The sequence below is a fragment of the Harpia harpyja genome, chromosome 4 (genome assembly GCF_026419915.1).
Source record: "Harpia harpyja isolate bHarHar1 chromosome 4, bHarHar1 primary haplotype, whole genome shotgun sequence".
NCBI classification, from domain to species: Eukaryota; Metazoa; Chordata; class Aves; order Accipitriformes; family Accipitridae; genus Harpia; species Harpia harpyja.
This window is the reverse complement of record NC_068943.1, coordinates 79,119,120-79,134,116: the sequence shown is the minus strand read 5'-3', so window position 1 is coordinate 79,134,116 and position 14,997 is coordinate 79,119,120. Positions and strand designations below refer to the sequence as shown.

Below are 14,997 nucleotides of genomic sequence, written 5' to 3'. Positions count from 1 at the left end.
AAAATGTATTGCATGTAAATTAAATTTTTAACTACCCATTCTTCCGTTCTGTAGTTGCCCTCAAAATTTGAGTAAGAAAGCCAGCACCCCATGGGTTGGAGCTGCGATTCTACCTGCTCAGCAGCCCCTTGAGAGCCCATCTCACCCTTCGCCCCTATTTCTCCCAGAGATGGGGCAATCATTCATGGCAATTGAGATTTCGGCTGTACCCCAAGTGAGATTTTTAGCAAGGCCTTGACATCAGCACAATTCATACCCCGAGCACTGTTTTAGTCCCACATATGCACCATGTTCCCCTTCCCTTAGCAACACTTCCCACCTGCAAGAATCGGGGAACAGCCGGGTATGTTTTCTACTTTTCAACATCATTTCCAGCGAGCATTTTTCCCTCCCACAAGACAGCAGCTGGGAGGCTCTGTTTCCTCCTGTGTGAGGCACAGCTCCCACCACCGTGGTTTCCAACTCACCAGGGTCCCTCATGGCTACCAGGGGCTGGCGAGGCAGCCTGGTAGGCCCCTCTCCCTGGGGAAGGCCCTGGCCGAGCTTTGCGGGACCGAGCTTTGCTCTCTTCCCTCTCCCCGAGGGAGGACAAGGGCTATGACACCCTCACCCTGCCCTGCGGCCCTCCCTCTCCTCCCCGGGGTCTGTCAGCGAGCCCCTCCCAGTGGGACGGTGACAGGGACAGGGTCAGCAACTGCCCCTTGGCCGCCATCTTGCCCCCCAACCCCACCCTGGCAGCCATTGGGGCAGCGTTTGGGTTGTTCAGTAGCTGAAGGCCGGTGCAGGCATGGCAGGAGGGTGGGGGTATGCTCTTGAGCCTCGCAGGGCTCTGCCCGGGAGCCGCCATAGCACTCGGTGGGCTTCAGCCGTGGACTTCCCGCCCTAGGGCACTCTCCCTCACGCAGCCTCTGAGGGAGAGATGGTACGTCATTCAGATGTGAGAGATTTTGCGCTGAATAAGAAAAAGTTTCAAGGCAACACATGTAGCAAGAAACTCTTAGATCTGAGGGGATTTTTTCCTTTTCAGTTACATTTTTTATTTGTTGAGTTCTCTTCCAGAAGATCATCAGTGCTATATACAGCAAATGCATGCATCTGCATTTACATAATTTTGTATCATATTCTTGCCTAGGTTGCTATTCAGTCATGATAAATATATGCAATCTTTATCACACCTGGCATTGATATTTAAAAACCTCACACTGCACTGTAAACAAGGATGGATTACACCAGCCAAGGCAGTACTAGTTTTGTGCTGTGCCGTATCAATGCCCTTCCTCAAGGCATCTTCAGCTCCAGCACTGTCCTTGGCCCTTTGCATTGCCACTGAACGATGTGGTTAGTGATCCAAGCTCTGCTGTCTCTTCAGCCATGAACTTTAAAAAAAAACAACCAAGGTAAACAGCAAGCTGCAAATTGCATTAATTTACATAGTCATAGGAGTATAATGTCCCACACAACAGCAAGTCCAGACACCGTCATGGCTTATGCTCCCATTGCAGCAGAACTGCAGAGGACTGGTAGGTACTTCAGCAGGCTGCAAACAGTGGTGCTCCTCTTCTCTCCTCCATCCTGCCCCTCTGCCCTCCAGCTCCTGCTCCTGTCTACCTCGCCGTCCCACCATAACTGCTGCAGTGTGGTGAAGCTTGCTCAATGAGCAGAAGACCCACTGAGGATTTGCTGAAAAGTCATGGCTGGGTAAAACTAACTGCATTTATTACAAATATTCCTATATTCATAGTGAGTCAAATGCTGACTCAGTAAAAATTCTAACTGAATTAAATCAGATTCTGGTCTTATTTTTTGATATCGTCCTTAATAATTTATGAAGCTCATAAAGTACCTTTCATATAGGCATATTTGTGCTAGTAAATCCATCCCCAAGGAAACTTTGCTAGTGGCAGCTAAATACCAAGAAATGCATCATGTTTTGTCACCAATCAAGTTCCAACAAAAAGTGCTGGAATAATTGCTGTTCTGTATAGTTTGTTGCCTTTTAAAAAGTGGAGTGTGAATTTCAGCTAGAAAGAAACAACTTTTCACAAAGAGATGTTCACCAGATTACCAGCTTTGATGGATTCCAGCACCTGAATCCCATGGCAAATGAAGAGAAGAATGTCTCAGGCAAAGCCCCATTCTCTGTTCAGAAGATAATCTCAGGAGATGCCAGAAAACCTTTCTGTGTATATTTCAGTGTTCTCTTTAATTAAGATTTTTCTTTTTTTCTAATATTCTCTTTAGTAGACATGTCACTGTTGGCTTTGACCAGCCTCAGCCTTGGTGTAAGCAACTCCCAATGAGCAGATGGAGTGTAGAACTGGGCAAAGATTTACGAGACCTAACACTTAAGCTCAGCTATGTCAGCAGCCTTCAGCCTGTTTCTTCATTTCTGTTTGCTTTAGGTTGGTACTGTCACAGCACGACCTGTCTGCAACAAAAGCACAGCTGAGACCTACACTTAAAGAGGATTTCCAGGTAGAAGTAATTAACAGAAACAACATAAATGTAAGTAGAATGAGGTTGGATATAACCTAGTTAATTTACTTAGTACTTTTGAGATATTTCAGTGATGTTGGACAGGTGAGATGCAATTTTTCCTTAGAAAGCAGGGAGGGTTCCTGTGTAAACTTCACTTTCCTGATAATTCTAAGAGAGTGCACTTTAGAAGAGTGTGAATGTTAAGAGAGGTGAATAAGATTTCAGTTTTCCACCAGGCAGTGTTCTTCTTTTATCTTAATTCTTTTCCTGAAAGGAGTTGTAGATCGTGGGAGCTCCCTCTGAGGTGCAGAGAAGCCCAAATGACTTGCTGTCACAGGCACAGTGACACTGGTTTGGGTTGCTTGGTGAGAAGAGTCCTTCAGTAATAATGTTGTTCAAATTGTATTATATAGTAAAAGAAGATCCATTGTCAGTCAGAATTTCACTAGTCTGTCTTGAATGATAGATATCAGAGTTTGTCCTTGAACCACGTTTATTGTATTTCTTGTATCTCATGCACCACAGGTCCTTCATTATCTTCACAAAATAACTTCTGAACTTCACTCCAATAAATGCATAGAGCACAGGGTTCACGCAACAATGTAAAAATGCTATGGCTTCAGTGGTGTATTTCGCATAAGCCATTATCTTGTCATCGTCACAAGACTTGTCTATCTTGCCCATATTTATGGCTGTGACAAGAAGAACAATGTTATAAGGTACCTGGCAAACTAAGAAAACAGCTACAATTAATACAATCACACGGATTGCTTTGTTTCTTTTGGAATTCTGAGCTTGTTGTAAGGATTTGACAATGAACGTATAGCAAAAAATCATGAATATGAAAGGTATAAAAAATCCAAATCCAACTTGTAGACACAGCAGCAGTGATTTCAACATCGTGCTTTCAGACATTCTGTCAAATCTGTGATCACATATCTCTTTGGTTTCATTGGTGGAGAAGCTGTAACTTTCACTGTACAGAAAAGAGGAACTAGAGATTAAAATTGATGATACCCACACAACCAAACAAATGAGTTTACTATGTGCAAGCGTTCTTGCCCTGAGTTTAAATGACTTTGTTGCCTGTACGATAGCAATGTACCGGTCCACGCTGATAAAGGCCAAAAGCAGCATGCCACAGCTGAAGTTGATTGCATAGATACCTCTGGTCATTTTGCAAATGAAATCACCGAAAATCCATTTGTCAGCAGCATAATTCACTGCCCACAGTGGGAGAGTGAGAACAAACAGTATGTCTGCTATGGCCATGTTGAAGAGGTACACATCCGTCATGGACTTGGTTCTTTCATATAAAGCAAAGGTCATCACTACGAAGATGTTACCAACTAGGCCAATGATACAAATCAACGAATATGCAACCGGCAGAAATGCTTTTGTGAAGTTCCTGACTTCCAACTTAGAACAAGGTTGTGTGATTAGAGAAGCATAGTCTGAATAATATGGATAATCTGTGGTACGAGGCTCTGTCTGGAAAAAAGAAGGTCACCAGTTAACACATAGGTGTTAATGTCTAATTTCTATATAGTAGAAAGATGATAGATAACAAAGTCACACAAATAAAGGGTACTTTGGAAATCATTCAAAAATTAGTATACAAGTACTATGTGGCTTGCTGATTTGCAATTGAAGTGATATTTCCATTATGATAACTGTAATACTTCTGTCCAGTCCTTCCCATGTCTCAGCTTCAAGCCTGTATCAAACTCATCTCAAGATAGTCCACATCACTGTTGTTTCCTCCAACACTACCTGTTTTACACTGTTTCCACCAACCACACACCCCAATTAAAAATGCATTTAATACTGCAGAGGAGACTTCTAAGAACTAACTAGGGAATTTCATAAAATCTTAATTAAAATGTGAACATGGAGATAATCTTCTTGGATAGCCCAAAGGTTTCCATCTTGAAATACATTATGCAGAAAGGATTAGTCTGCCATCACAGAAGACCCTACAGTGTAAAAGTCTGAATTTGAAGTAGGGGTCTAGACTTCCTTTACCATCAAGGGAGGGGAACAGGCCTCTCTAGCATGTTATACATTTCCTACTAACGTAGCTTGGCTAAATCAAGCCCCAAAATTATTCCTTCTCTCCACTCAGCTAGACAGGCAATCCAGGATGGCTAGCCTGAGACACAGTTACCTGCACCACAAACACCAAACCTGTAGTTACATTAGGACAGTGCAAACCCAATAAACAGTGTGCTTTGACAGTGAACTCTGCTGTTAGAACCATCTACTTCAGCTAATCACTCCTGAGATTAGGGCATATGGACCAGCAGCCTCAAAGAGCTGGGACTTCCAGATTCATTGCTTTATTGATGTCCTAATATAGTTTATCAATTAAGTACTTACAAAATTCATTTTGGCAGTACACTTCTCAGAATGAAAGATATGTTGAGAAGAACTTCAAAATACTTTCCCAAGGATTCCTGTAAAGAAAATAAAGTAGATTGGATTGGGAAACCAGCAAAAGAAATGGGAACAAATAGAAAAACACATTTGGAAATAAAACATGTATTCAAAGAAGAATCTCATCACTTCAACTATATCAACAATACACAAGAGCATCTCAACAAATCACATATCTCTGCAGCACAATGTGCAGTTGTGGAAAGTGGATGGTTTGTATCAGTATGAGTAAGAGCACAATCTTACATATGGAATGTTTATTCATAGATCTAATAAACAATGTATGAGAATATATGACTCTTACTTCACCTTGACTTTGCACCACAATATACTAGAGTAAATTAAATTTTCCTTTCAGAAATTCTGTATGACAATGGCAATCAATGTATTGAGGGAAATATGGAACAAATAAACAGCACTACCTTAGTATACTCCATAACAGTAATACAGCACTTTAAAGTCTTTTTTCATTCTAGCATGTTATCAGTGTGTCTCAGCCCTCCTAACATCACATGACTTGCTCTTTTTTTATTATACTACCGAGGTAAATTAAGAGTGCCAGGATGATTGCTTCCTATAGTGTAAAGGATAGTACACAACATATGAACAGACTGAGCCCTAGTGTTTTGTCTTTGTTCAGTGCACAGATCTTTGTGTTATAGACTGCACTCTATGAAAATAATTTATTTTCTTTATCACTGTGAGACCTAAGTATTTTACGAATGGTAATTAATTAATTTGCACAATACCCTGTGGTGGTCAGGAGGTATTATTACCTTTATTTTACAGGGAATGAACTTGAGCACTGAGTCATTACAGTAAGTACCCATTTGAGATGTTCAGTTTGAGACACCTGTCGTCCTGCCAACCCCCCCCCCCCACCACCACCACCCAGTATCACTTTTAAGAGTGCTTGGCATTATGAAGGACTTCAGTTATGTAAAGCATTACATCCAGTGACTCTGGTTGCAGCCAGGCTCAGACTTCTGCAAATCAGACCACACTGTCTAAAGTCACAGATAGATAAAATGCGGAACATGCTATTAGTGGCCACAGGCACAAAGCTGGGCTTAAATGACTTGTTTAACCTCACACAGGAACCCACGGGCAGGAGATTTATTTCCATGGCATTCCCCTGTGTGAGTTCAGTCCTCCTTTTCTTTAGCTGCTCTGGGAGGATGGCACAGACCAGCCATGCAGTAGTTGCAGGGACTGGACGGCATGAGGTTCCATATTTGCTAAGCCTGTGAATGGCAGTTTTGTCTGGAGTTTCTTTGCTTTTTGTTAGTTGTGCTGCTAATTAGGAAGTGCACATGGGTCAAATTTAAGTCTAGAAAAACTAATCCTTCCTGTTTGGGAATTACCTGAATTTTGAAAGAGAGAGAGATACAGATAATCTGTAAAAGTGGGGCAGATGTGGTCCAGATACAACTGGGAAGTTGGGGGAGGGAAAGGACGGAACACCCTCCAAAAGCATAATGAGGATGAGACTCTGTGACTCATGTGGGGAGGCTGGCTCATGACAGAGGGCTGCACATGGGTAAAGACCCATACTATATGATGCTGCTTAAGCATCACAGCTTCTCTGGCTTTCCTGCCCTTTAAATAAATCTTTAACCACCTCTCCAGCTTCATCTGCTGGCTTTTCAAAGCTGATTTTTAGAAGCTGCAGGAATATGACAGCCTGAAAGCGCTTGAACACCTTCTGAAGCAAGCTTTAAACAATTTAAAGTGTCTCTCAGAAGTGCAAAGATGTATAAGGCAAGCAGGTAAGTTGTACAGTTCACCCAGGGCTGCAGTCACCTAGCCCATCTTGGAGCAGCTCTAGTCTCCATCTCCTGCTTTACCTTTCTGTGACCCCATCCAGACAGACACTCATGCCCTTGCTTGGTGTTTCTGTTACCCTTTGCACTTGGCTGCAACTACAGTTACTCTTCAGTTAGACAGCAATAAAGGGGTACCTGTCTAGGCTATTATTTTAGAAACTGTTATTATATTGTTGCAAGAAAAATATCTTTCTAGGTATCTGTCATTCATATCTTTCTAGGACGTGCATGGTTAAAATATACAAAAAGAGCCTGACAGCATATATTCTCTATAAAACAGTCACTCTTCATTCCACTTACCCAAAGCCACTCTCAAACATTAGTATAACACGTAGAAGGAATAAGACAGGGTGAAGGCATTTAGAAGAAAGGAACATGGGTGTTTCCTACAGCCTGCAAGGAGAGCTAAGAAAGGAGGTTTCTTCAGATTAACACTGAAAAAGGGCTCTCTAGTCCTCAGAAGAGCTCGGCAGAAAGCCTGTAGGGAACAACAACTACTCATCACAGGAAAGCTGTGTACTCTCCTTGATGCTACAGGAATTCACAAAGGCACCACCAGTCACACATTTATCCAGAAAAGGACTTCCACTGTCCAGCAAAAGCTTCTTGAGGATGGTTGATATCAGAGTAGTAGAGAAGGACTCAAACTGAAACCAGAATTGCAGAGATCAGATTTAAGACCTGGTTTAAATCTCTTGAGCTGATTTCCTTTTCTGAATTTGAAACAGCATTCACTGAAGTTATGAAGAAGATGCACTGGCTGCAAAGGAGGTTGAATCAGAACTCCTGTAAACACAATTTTCTTTTCAATTTAAATCTTTCTAACAGTCTTTCAATAGGCACCTTTATAATTTATAGTCTGCATATTTATGGCTTTATTTAGCATTAATGTATTAGGTAATTATAAAAAATCAATTTCCATATATATAAGGGGGGGGTGTTCTAATATTGTTTATATATGACATATGGGCACATGTCTATGCATGTGAACACAACCATACTCATGTTCTGAATATTAAATATATAAGCCTTGCATTATTTAGCTTACTATTTTTCCACTTTATCCACATTACCATATTTCTTTTCACTATGAAAGCAATATGTGAGTGCTCAAAAGTAAGACTAAACTACAGTCTTAAATATGAATACATTATTTGAATTATAGAAGCAAAAGAAAATGGATAAAGAAAGACCTCAGGAAAAAGACAGATTTCTGTAAGGAAAAAAATTCTCAAGTACTTGGAGGGAATCAGTAAGTATTTTTTAAGCATTGCCCATCATTTTAAGTACACTCCTACCTATGTGTTCGGTTTAATACATTCATCACACATACATACATTACAGATTACCTATTTTATTTTAGTACTTACCAGATTTGAAAATTGTCTGAAGATCAGGTGAAAGAGGATGTGTGATTCTGTTACATTCTTTTGCAGCTGCCTCAAGCACATTTACCATCAGCCTCAACAGGAGTGCACTTTAATTGGAAGAACAGAAATAACAGCATTAGTTAAAGGTACAGAGTTAAACTGAAATAATCACCACTTCCTCCTGACAAGCAATAACAATAACTTGCTTTTTTACATAAAGGAAAACATTTAACCTTATCTGTGCTACAAACATGCAAGCTGGAGGCAATTAATTTACTAATTAGGCTACCTATGTAATGATATTTTTTAAATAATCAAGCTAGCATTAGAATCATAAAAAGTGGGGTGTTAATTGTCACTGTGCTCAGAACACTTCCTGAATGATGGTCTATTTTTGCAAAGGGTGCACTTAATGTGATGCAGATGAGCAGTTTAATCATTAATCATTCAAATAAACAAGATCACTTACAGTAGAACCACAAAACTGAGACAAGTGTTAATTACCAGATTGAATAATAGCTGTCTTCTGAAGAAAAATTAATAATCTGATCTATGTCAAGGTACACATTATCCAAATGTTTTGTCTGAACTGCTAAAACTGCTAAAAATATATGCAAATGCCCAGATAAAGAAGGAAAATGCAATTCTATTTGCCTGTTTGGCACAGATATTTTCTTTGTGTGCAAGCTGTTCAGGTCTGTTGTTAAAGTTAGTTGGAACTAGACATGAAAATATTTCATTTTATGATTCCTGAATTTCAAAGCTATAAATGTTTCTTTTCCAGACCTTAGTTTCTGATGACAACTTAGATGTTTGCATTAGCAGGAAAAACAAAAACTAGTAAAAAAACCCTTCAAACTTCTCATTTATTTTAGAAATTGTGTGTATGAACATTCAGTTGTAGCTGTACAGCAATTAGAGACAGCAGATGGCATTAATACAGGCAGCCTTGTAAGATATGATTAAGTTAATAGAATGCTGGACCTGAAGAAATGCAGGATGATATACGTCATGCTCAACTGTTTTTTCAAAACTGAGCATATCACAATAGCAGTGGCTCCCCAGCAGCATAAGTATGGCGCTGCTTTCCCCTAACCATACCCAGTGAATGAAATAAAAACGCTACATCGTGTCAAGATGTGACTTGGTAGATTTAAAGTATCATGTCGTAATGGTTCATAATCATTTAAGCAGGCACATTTCATTTTCTCAGTGGCTGATTTTCACAGGATCCAAGATCCGGACTTCAGCTATGACAAAATCCCAACATATTTGCATAGAACAACACAGAGATACTTAAAAACCCTGAAATGTGAGTCTCATTGCGTATGTGGACACAGTGCATGCATGTTTTGTTTGTTACTGCTGAAAAGCAGTCTTCACTGTCTGATGCATACAAAGCAAAAAAAGTGTGAAATCTACTGGATTGTGACTCATATAACTTCAATGGACTCACTATAAGATTAATTTGGCCTCCTTATTGCTGTTTGGACTAAACTGTTCCCTGCCATCACAGATCTGGGGAAGGTTATGATTAAATCCATAAAGTAGTAGAGCATTTGAAATATGGCTTGGTAAACTCCAGTTACATGGAGGAATGAAGATGTGTGAGTATCAGTGCAGAGAAGAAAAGAGAGAAGGCCAAGAGAAACAATTGTAGCAGACGAGTAAGGTTGTCTCCATTTTAAATTTCTATCGATAAACCAAACTAGCAGCTGCAGTTAGAGGACCAGGGTGCAGCAATGCTCAAAAGACAGATTCCTGAAAGCTGCAAGGATATCAAAGAACAAGTCATGAGGCAGATGTTCTTCTCCCCAGGTGTCTGCATCTGGCCATCTTCAGAAGTAGGACATGGCATTGAATGGACCTTTGGTCTGTGGGACAGTTTTTGTATTCTGTAGCAGCCACCATGCTCAGCAATGTATCCTAACTGTCTGAAGCAGTCCAGATTTAGTGACTTGCAGCAGTTGCTGAAGGACACCTATGTTTTCATCGGCCTATGAAGATGAGCAAGGAATGCTGAGCTATTGGTCAGTGTGAGAGGGGAGCACAGAGGCAGGGGGGTGAGTGGGCAGGGTGCATGACCAACAATGTGGTGGAAAGTGCTAAGCAACTGCACTGTATTTTAGTTTTCTACATTGAGATGATTGGCAAGGTGCCTAGAACTTGTGAATCTTTCGAGACATCCTTAATCACAATAGTGAAGTACTTCTCACTGTATTATTTATTTCATAATTCATAACAATTTCTATCAAAGTTTTCAGGCCACCCTTTTAACCTTTGCTAAGAGGGGCTTTTACTTTTTTTTTAAACTACATTTTTGTACTGTTTTGCTAACTTGCTGTTATTTGCATGTCAAAATGTAGTAATGGAAACCATCAAATTAAGTTGATTTGGACTTCAGATGAGGCACATAAAGTATTTTCTGGACTTTTCTGGAAAGAAAATACAAGCTGCTTTTTAAAATCTCCTATCTTTCAAGTGCTGCAAGGAATAGTACATTTACTCTTGATAAGCTGAGGTGCATATACTTTTTGTAATAACATAGCTATATATGACAGCCTAGATCCTGTTTACAGAGAACTCACTTTCTGCCTAAATGCTGTCTGAAGCAAACCACTGATTCCTGCTCACAATGTCTGACATTTTGAAACATGGGCTGAAATCCTGTTAAAAACAGAAAATTCAGAGTAGGAGTACATTCTATGTTGGTAAAGGAATTTGCTGATATTTCTCTGTGGGCCATTTCATTGTGGGTCTTTTAAGTGCTTCTTTCTCATAACTGTGCAACTGAAGAGGTGGATCTGCGTCTTGCAAAGCAAACTTCATTACACAAAGACAAACGTAGCCCATGGCAGTCATGTAAGCAGCAAATAATAGCAGTAGAAATTCCCTCTGTATTACAAGAATGAATGTGACTTCAAATCACCAACCAAGTCCATGATGATTGTAGTCCACACTCAAACAAGCACTTCTGTTGCTAGTAACAGCTTCCAGCATCTCTCTCAGACAACAACCTACTTTTGGAGTACTAACAGACTAGCCTGTGATGCAGCTTAATATTATCAACACTATTTCATGGCATGAGAGTCATTAAAAGATAAATCAGAATTTTAATGGTTAATTAAAAGGTAAATCAGAATTTTAGCTTATCCATTACAAAAACTATTGTTCATCTTGTTCCGTATTCAGTTGTTTTCTAGTTTAAATGTATCTCATGCTTTTAGTCTGTAAGATATTCAATATTTGGCATGAATAACAGTCTTTCAGAAGGTGAAGAATTCACCATGTAGGTGAATGCCAAAGTTAATACAAGGTAACTAGTCCAACTTACCTTCTCAGCACGTTTTCTTTTAACCCAGTTACAAAGCCCAGATGGCCTTCCTTGCAGATGTTTTGTGCTTCACCTTCACGCTGTGACAAGTGGAAAGGGTTTTTTTCTAACACAGCTATTTGAAAATCTGCATGTTATGCAAATGAAGCCCCCACATGTAGTTAGTTTTTGTTCATATGTTAGAGCTCTGAAAGGAAATCTACTCTCGTTTAGCTAATATGGTTATTGTGGTTTCTCAAATCTCACCACATGTGAGTTTTCTGCCACCACTAATTAAGGAAAGAAAATATTGAAAGATAAGGAAAACAAAACCACCATCTGAGTTATTCCAGAATCCACGTTTCTTCTGGAATGATTCAGGATTTGGGGTTTTTATAATTCTCAAAGAAAGGCAGCACGCACATACCCATGCTGTTCCATCCTGCTTTAATGTTCATTCAGTTAAATTTAGATCAGTCTATTCTGATTCAAAAATCTGGCCATCAGCTGAGGGTCTGGTCTCTCCATCATTCTTTCAGACTACAAAATGTAAACTGTATATTTACATTCAGGTTGTTCGTATTACCCATTTAATATTTTTTAATGTTATCATCCCATATTATCAATATATTTTTTTATCATTAATTCTTTCAAACTTTCCTCCTTTTGTTTGCATCTGGCTTTTCACTCCTTGTCAAACATGCTTTTTCTGGTTTTGGTATTTCTGTATTTAGTTTTTTGTTCTCCCTATTTCTTCCTCTTTCTTTGTTCAGCTTTTCTAGATTTCTCTTATTTCCACCTCTTGTTGTCTTCACAATTTCTCTCCAACATTAGGTTTTGTAGCACCATTCACTTGCTTCCCCTTTGATCTTTTTTGTTCACATTTTCAGCCTCACTGCCACCTGATGCCATCTATCCCCTTGTGTCAGACACAGCCCTCCTCATGCATTATGAGGTGTCAGGGACTGAAATAACATGATCCCAGCACTGACATCTGTCCCACATTGACTGGCATCCATCAATGTTTTAATTACTTGGTCACCTCTGTCAAACCAGTTAGAGAAGACAGACCCCTCCTAAAGCCTTCTAGGGGGTTTTTGTGATGGGAGCAAATAGGGCTCGGGAGATTAAACGGGTAAGGGTTGTAAACAGAGCGCTTTGGGAAGGAGAGGGACTGCATAATCAGTGTTTAGCTCTCACCCCTAGCACAAGACATATGATCGCATTTGTAAAACCTCACAATCCATCAGTTTTCTTCCACAAAGGCACTTGCTATTTAATTTGAAAATGGAGGGAGACTAAAAAAAATTTATGGGAAACAGTTTTCTGGTCATGTGAAAAAGGTAAAGATTCAGAGGTGATTTCTTCTCAGACTGAACATGGAATTTCTGAAGGAGGAGCACAGTCATACTCAGAGCACTCCTCTGCTTCACTGCAGCATCACTTCTTAGAACCAGCCTAGCTCCTAGCTGGCCTGGCCTCCAGAAAGAAGCATAAAGAGCACTAAGTGTATCCTCCCATTGATAATCGCTGGCTTCAGAAAAGCTGGTTAAAAATGTTTTATTTTCTTGGAAAAAATGTTGATGAAAACAAAAGCTTTAAAAAAAAGTTGTTGTATTTTTGATGGAAGTTTGTATAGCAAAAATGCCAGTTTAGAAAAAGCACCAAGATGCACATGGTTATTATATGGTTGTTTATGCTTTTATTCTCTTTCATAGTCTGAGTGTACCAATCAGACTACATTTCCTAGCTTTGGATGGAGAAAGTAGGCAATGACTAATGTCATTCCATGGTCTAAGGTGTCACAGAAACCTAAACAGGAAAAGGATCGGAATTCATGATCACCCAGATGTTTTCTTTTCCTCGGTGGGAAGAGGTTGCTTTCATTATAAATGTCCTTTCTGAGGTCATGGAGGGGGAAAGTGGCTTCATTCCTGTGTCTCCCCTGCCCAGTGGAGATACACATATCAGAAGTACCTATTACAACATTCTTTGATCCCATCTGGGTCAATGAATCCATGAAACCAAGCCCACGTTACTGCAACATTTACACAATATGTCATTGTAAGACCAAACTTAACACAGCAGCTACACTGAAAGACTTAAAACCAGATTCTTGCTAATTTTTTTTAATGAAATGTATCACTACAAAGAAGGCAAAATATTGCAAAATATTTCCAAATAACTGCTGCCTTCTGAAGTGGTGCCTGCAAGAAAGTTCTGCTGAATTGCCTGCCAATGTATGACTAATTTACATTAGGCTGTAGAGGACAAGTGAGTTTCTGTATCAGAAATGCTGCAAACACAAGGGAAAGAGAAAAGCAGAGTTAAATATGCAGTCGCTGACATAATTTCTATGTTTTTGATGCTGTAGTCAGACCATACCCGTTGTGGTAACGTGGTTTTTTTCTTGCTTGCTCAGTCACTCATTCTCTGTTTTGTGTCTCATTGAAATAACTACCAAAGTAGTTTCTCAAAGCCTGTCATCAGTCTATACTCCCAAGCACTGACATTTCAACCTGAGTATGTTGAATTCATTGACCTGATTTCTTTTTAGAGTTGTACTTTCTTTATATGACTGTTTTTACAAAAGACCCACACCATGGAATGCCCCAGTCACCTCTCTTTCCACAGCAGTGGCCTTCATGGCCTGAGTAAGACTAAAAGATAGAGTTTAAAAAGCGCTTATATGCCTAATAATGCAATTGGTTGTTTAGTATGGAAAATTTAAGGCACCTGGGATCCTGGCTCCCACCTAAAACCACAAATGCTGAAATGGAAGAATGAAATTTGAAATTGTGTCTGCACAAAATACAGTCCCTGCATTGGCTGCATACAGCTTAAAGAATATTTCTTTCCTCCTGTGTGGACCAAGATGCAGTGTGTGCTTTTCAGCTCATGGACTGTGATTTCCCCAATTGTAAAGACAAATTGGAGGGTTTGGCTGGCCACTTCAATGAGACAATGACTCCTTCATTTTACTTCTACACCATAATGCAGGCTGTAACCACTAACCACACCAATGATCTGAGGCAACCCAGAGAAAAACTCCCACAAGAGATTGCTCTGCAAGGAGGAAAATTTCCTTCCAGGTCTTCTGCACAGCGGGAATTACTGTTCCTAAACAGTCACCACTGAGATGCCACTTGTGCAGACTGGTGTAGGAAGGAAGTTGTGCCCTAATCACAGATCCTCTCTATGGTCAGATGTGGAACAGTGAGATAATCAAGCACATGTTTAAATCATTCTGCTTTTAATAAGCTTTAAACATATTGGGTACTTAACTCTTACTGCAGTCAACAGAAGCTAGGTACCTCAGTCCCTTTAGAGACTTGAGGATACCCATGAATTTCCATGTGGATTAGCAGGGAAAGTAAATGCACATTGGGGTGCTGTGCCAAGCAGATGACAGGGAGAGCAGTTGCTGACACAGGATCCTCTGCTGTGAACAGCTAACACAGCTCTCTGAATTCATATTGCAGCAGATAGTTCACCTTTCACTTCCCTTCTAAGAGTGGGCAACTGCTGTTATCATTTGATCTCTAGGTCTTCGTGCATGCAGTCATTTACTGGT

General features: G+C 40.0%; 1 protein-coding gene across 1 annotated transcript; it reads right to left on the bottom strand.

Annotated features, from left to right (window-relative positions):
- Positions 1 to 1,057: 1,057 nt before the first annotated feature.
- CCR6 (C-C motif chemokine receptor 6) lies at positions 1,058 to 11,526 on the bottom strand. Its single transcript, XM_052785791.1, has 4 exons — positions 11,445 to 11,526; positions 8,111 to 8,217; positions 4,858 to 4,934; positions 1,058 to 3,969 (listed from the first exon to the last, which is right to left on the bottom strand). Exons 3-4 carry the CDS (start codon positions 4,864 to 4,866, stop codon positions 2,884 to 2,886), a joined length of 1,095 nt encoding a protein of 364 aa, XP_052641751.1. The 5' UTR covers positions 4,867 to 4,934; positions 8,111 to 8,217; positions 11,445 to 11,526; the 3' UTR covers positions 1,058 to 2,883.
- Between the last annotated feature and the right edge of the window lie 3,471 nt (positions 11,527 to 14,997).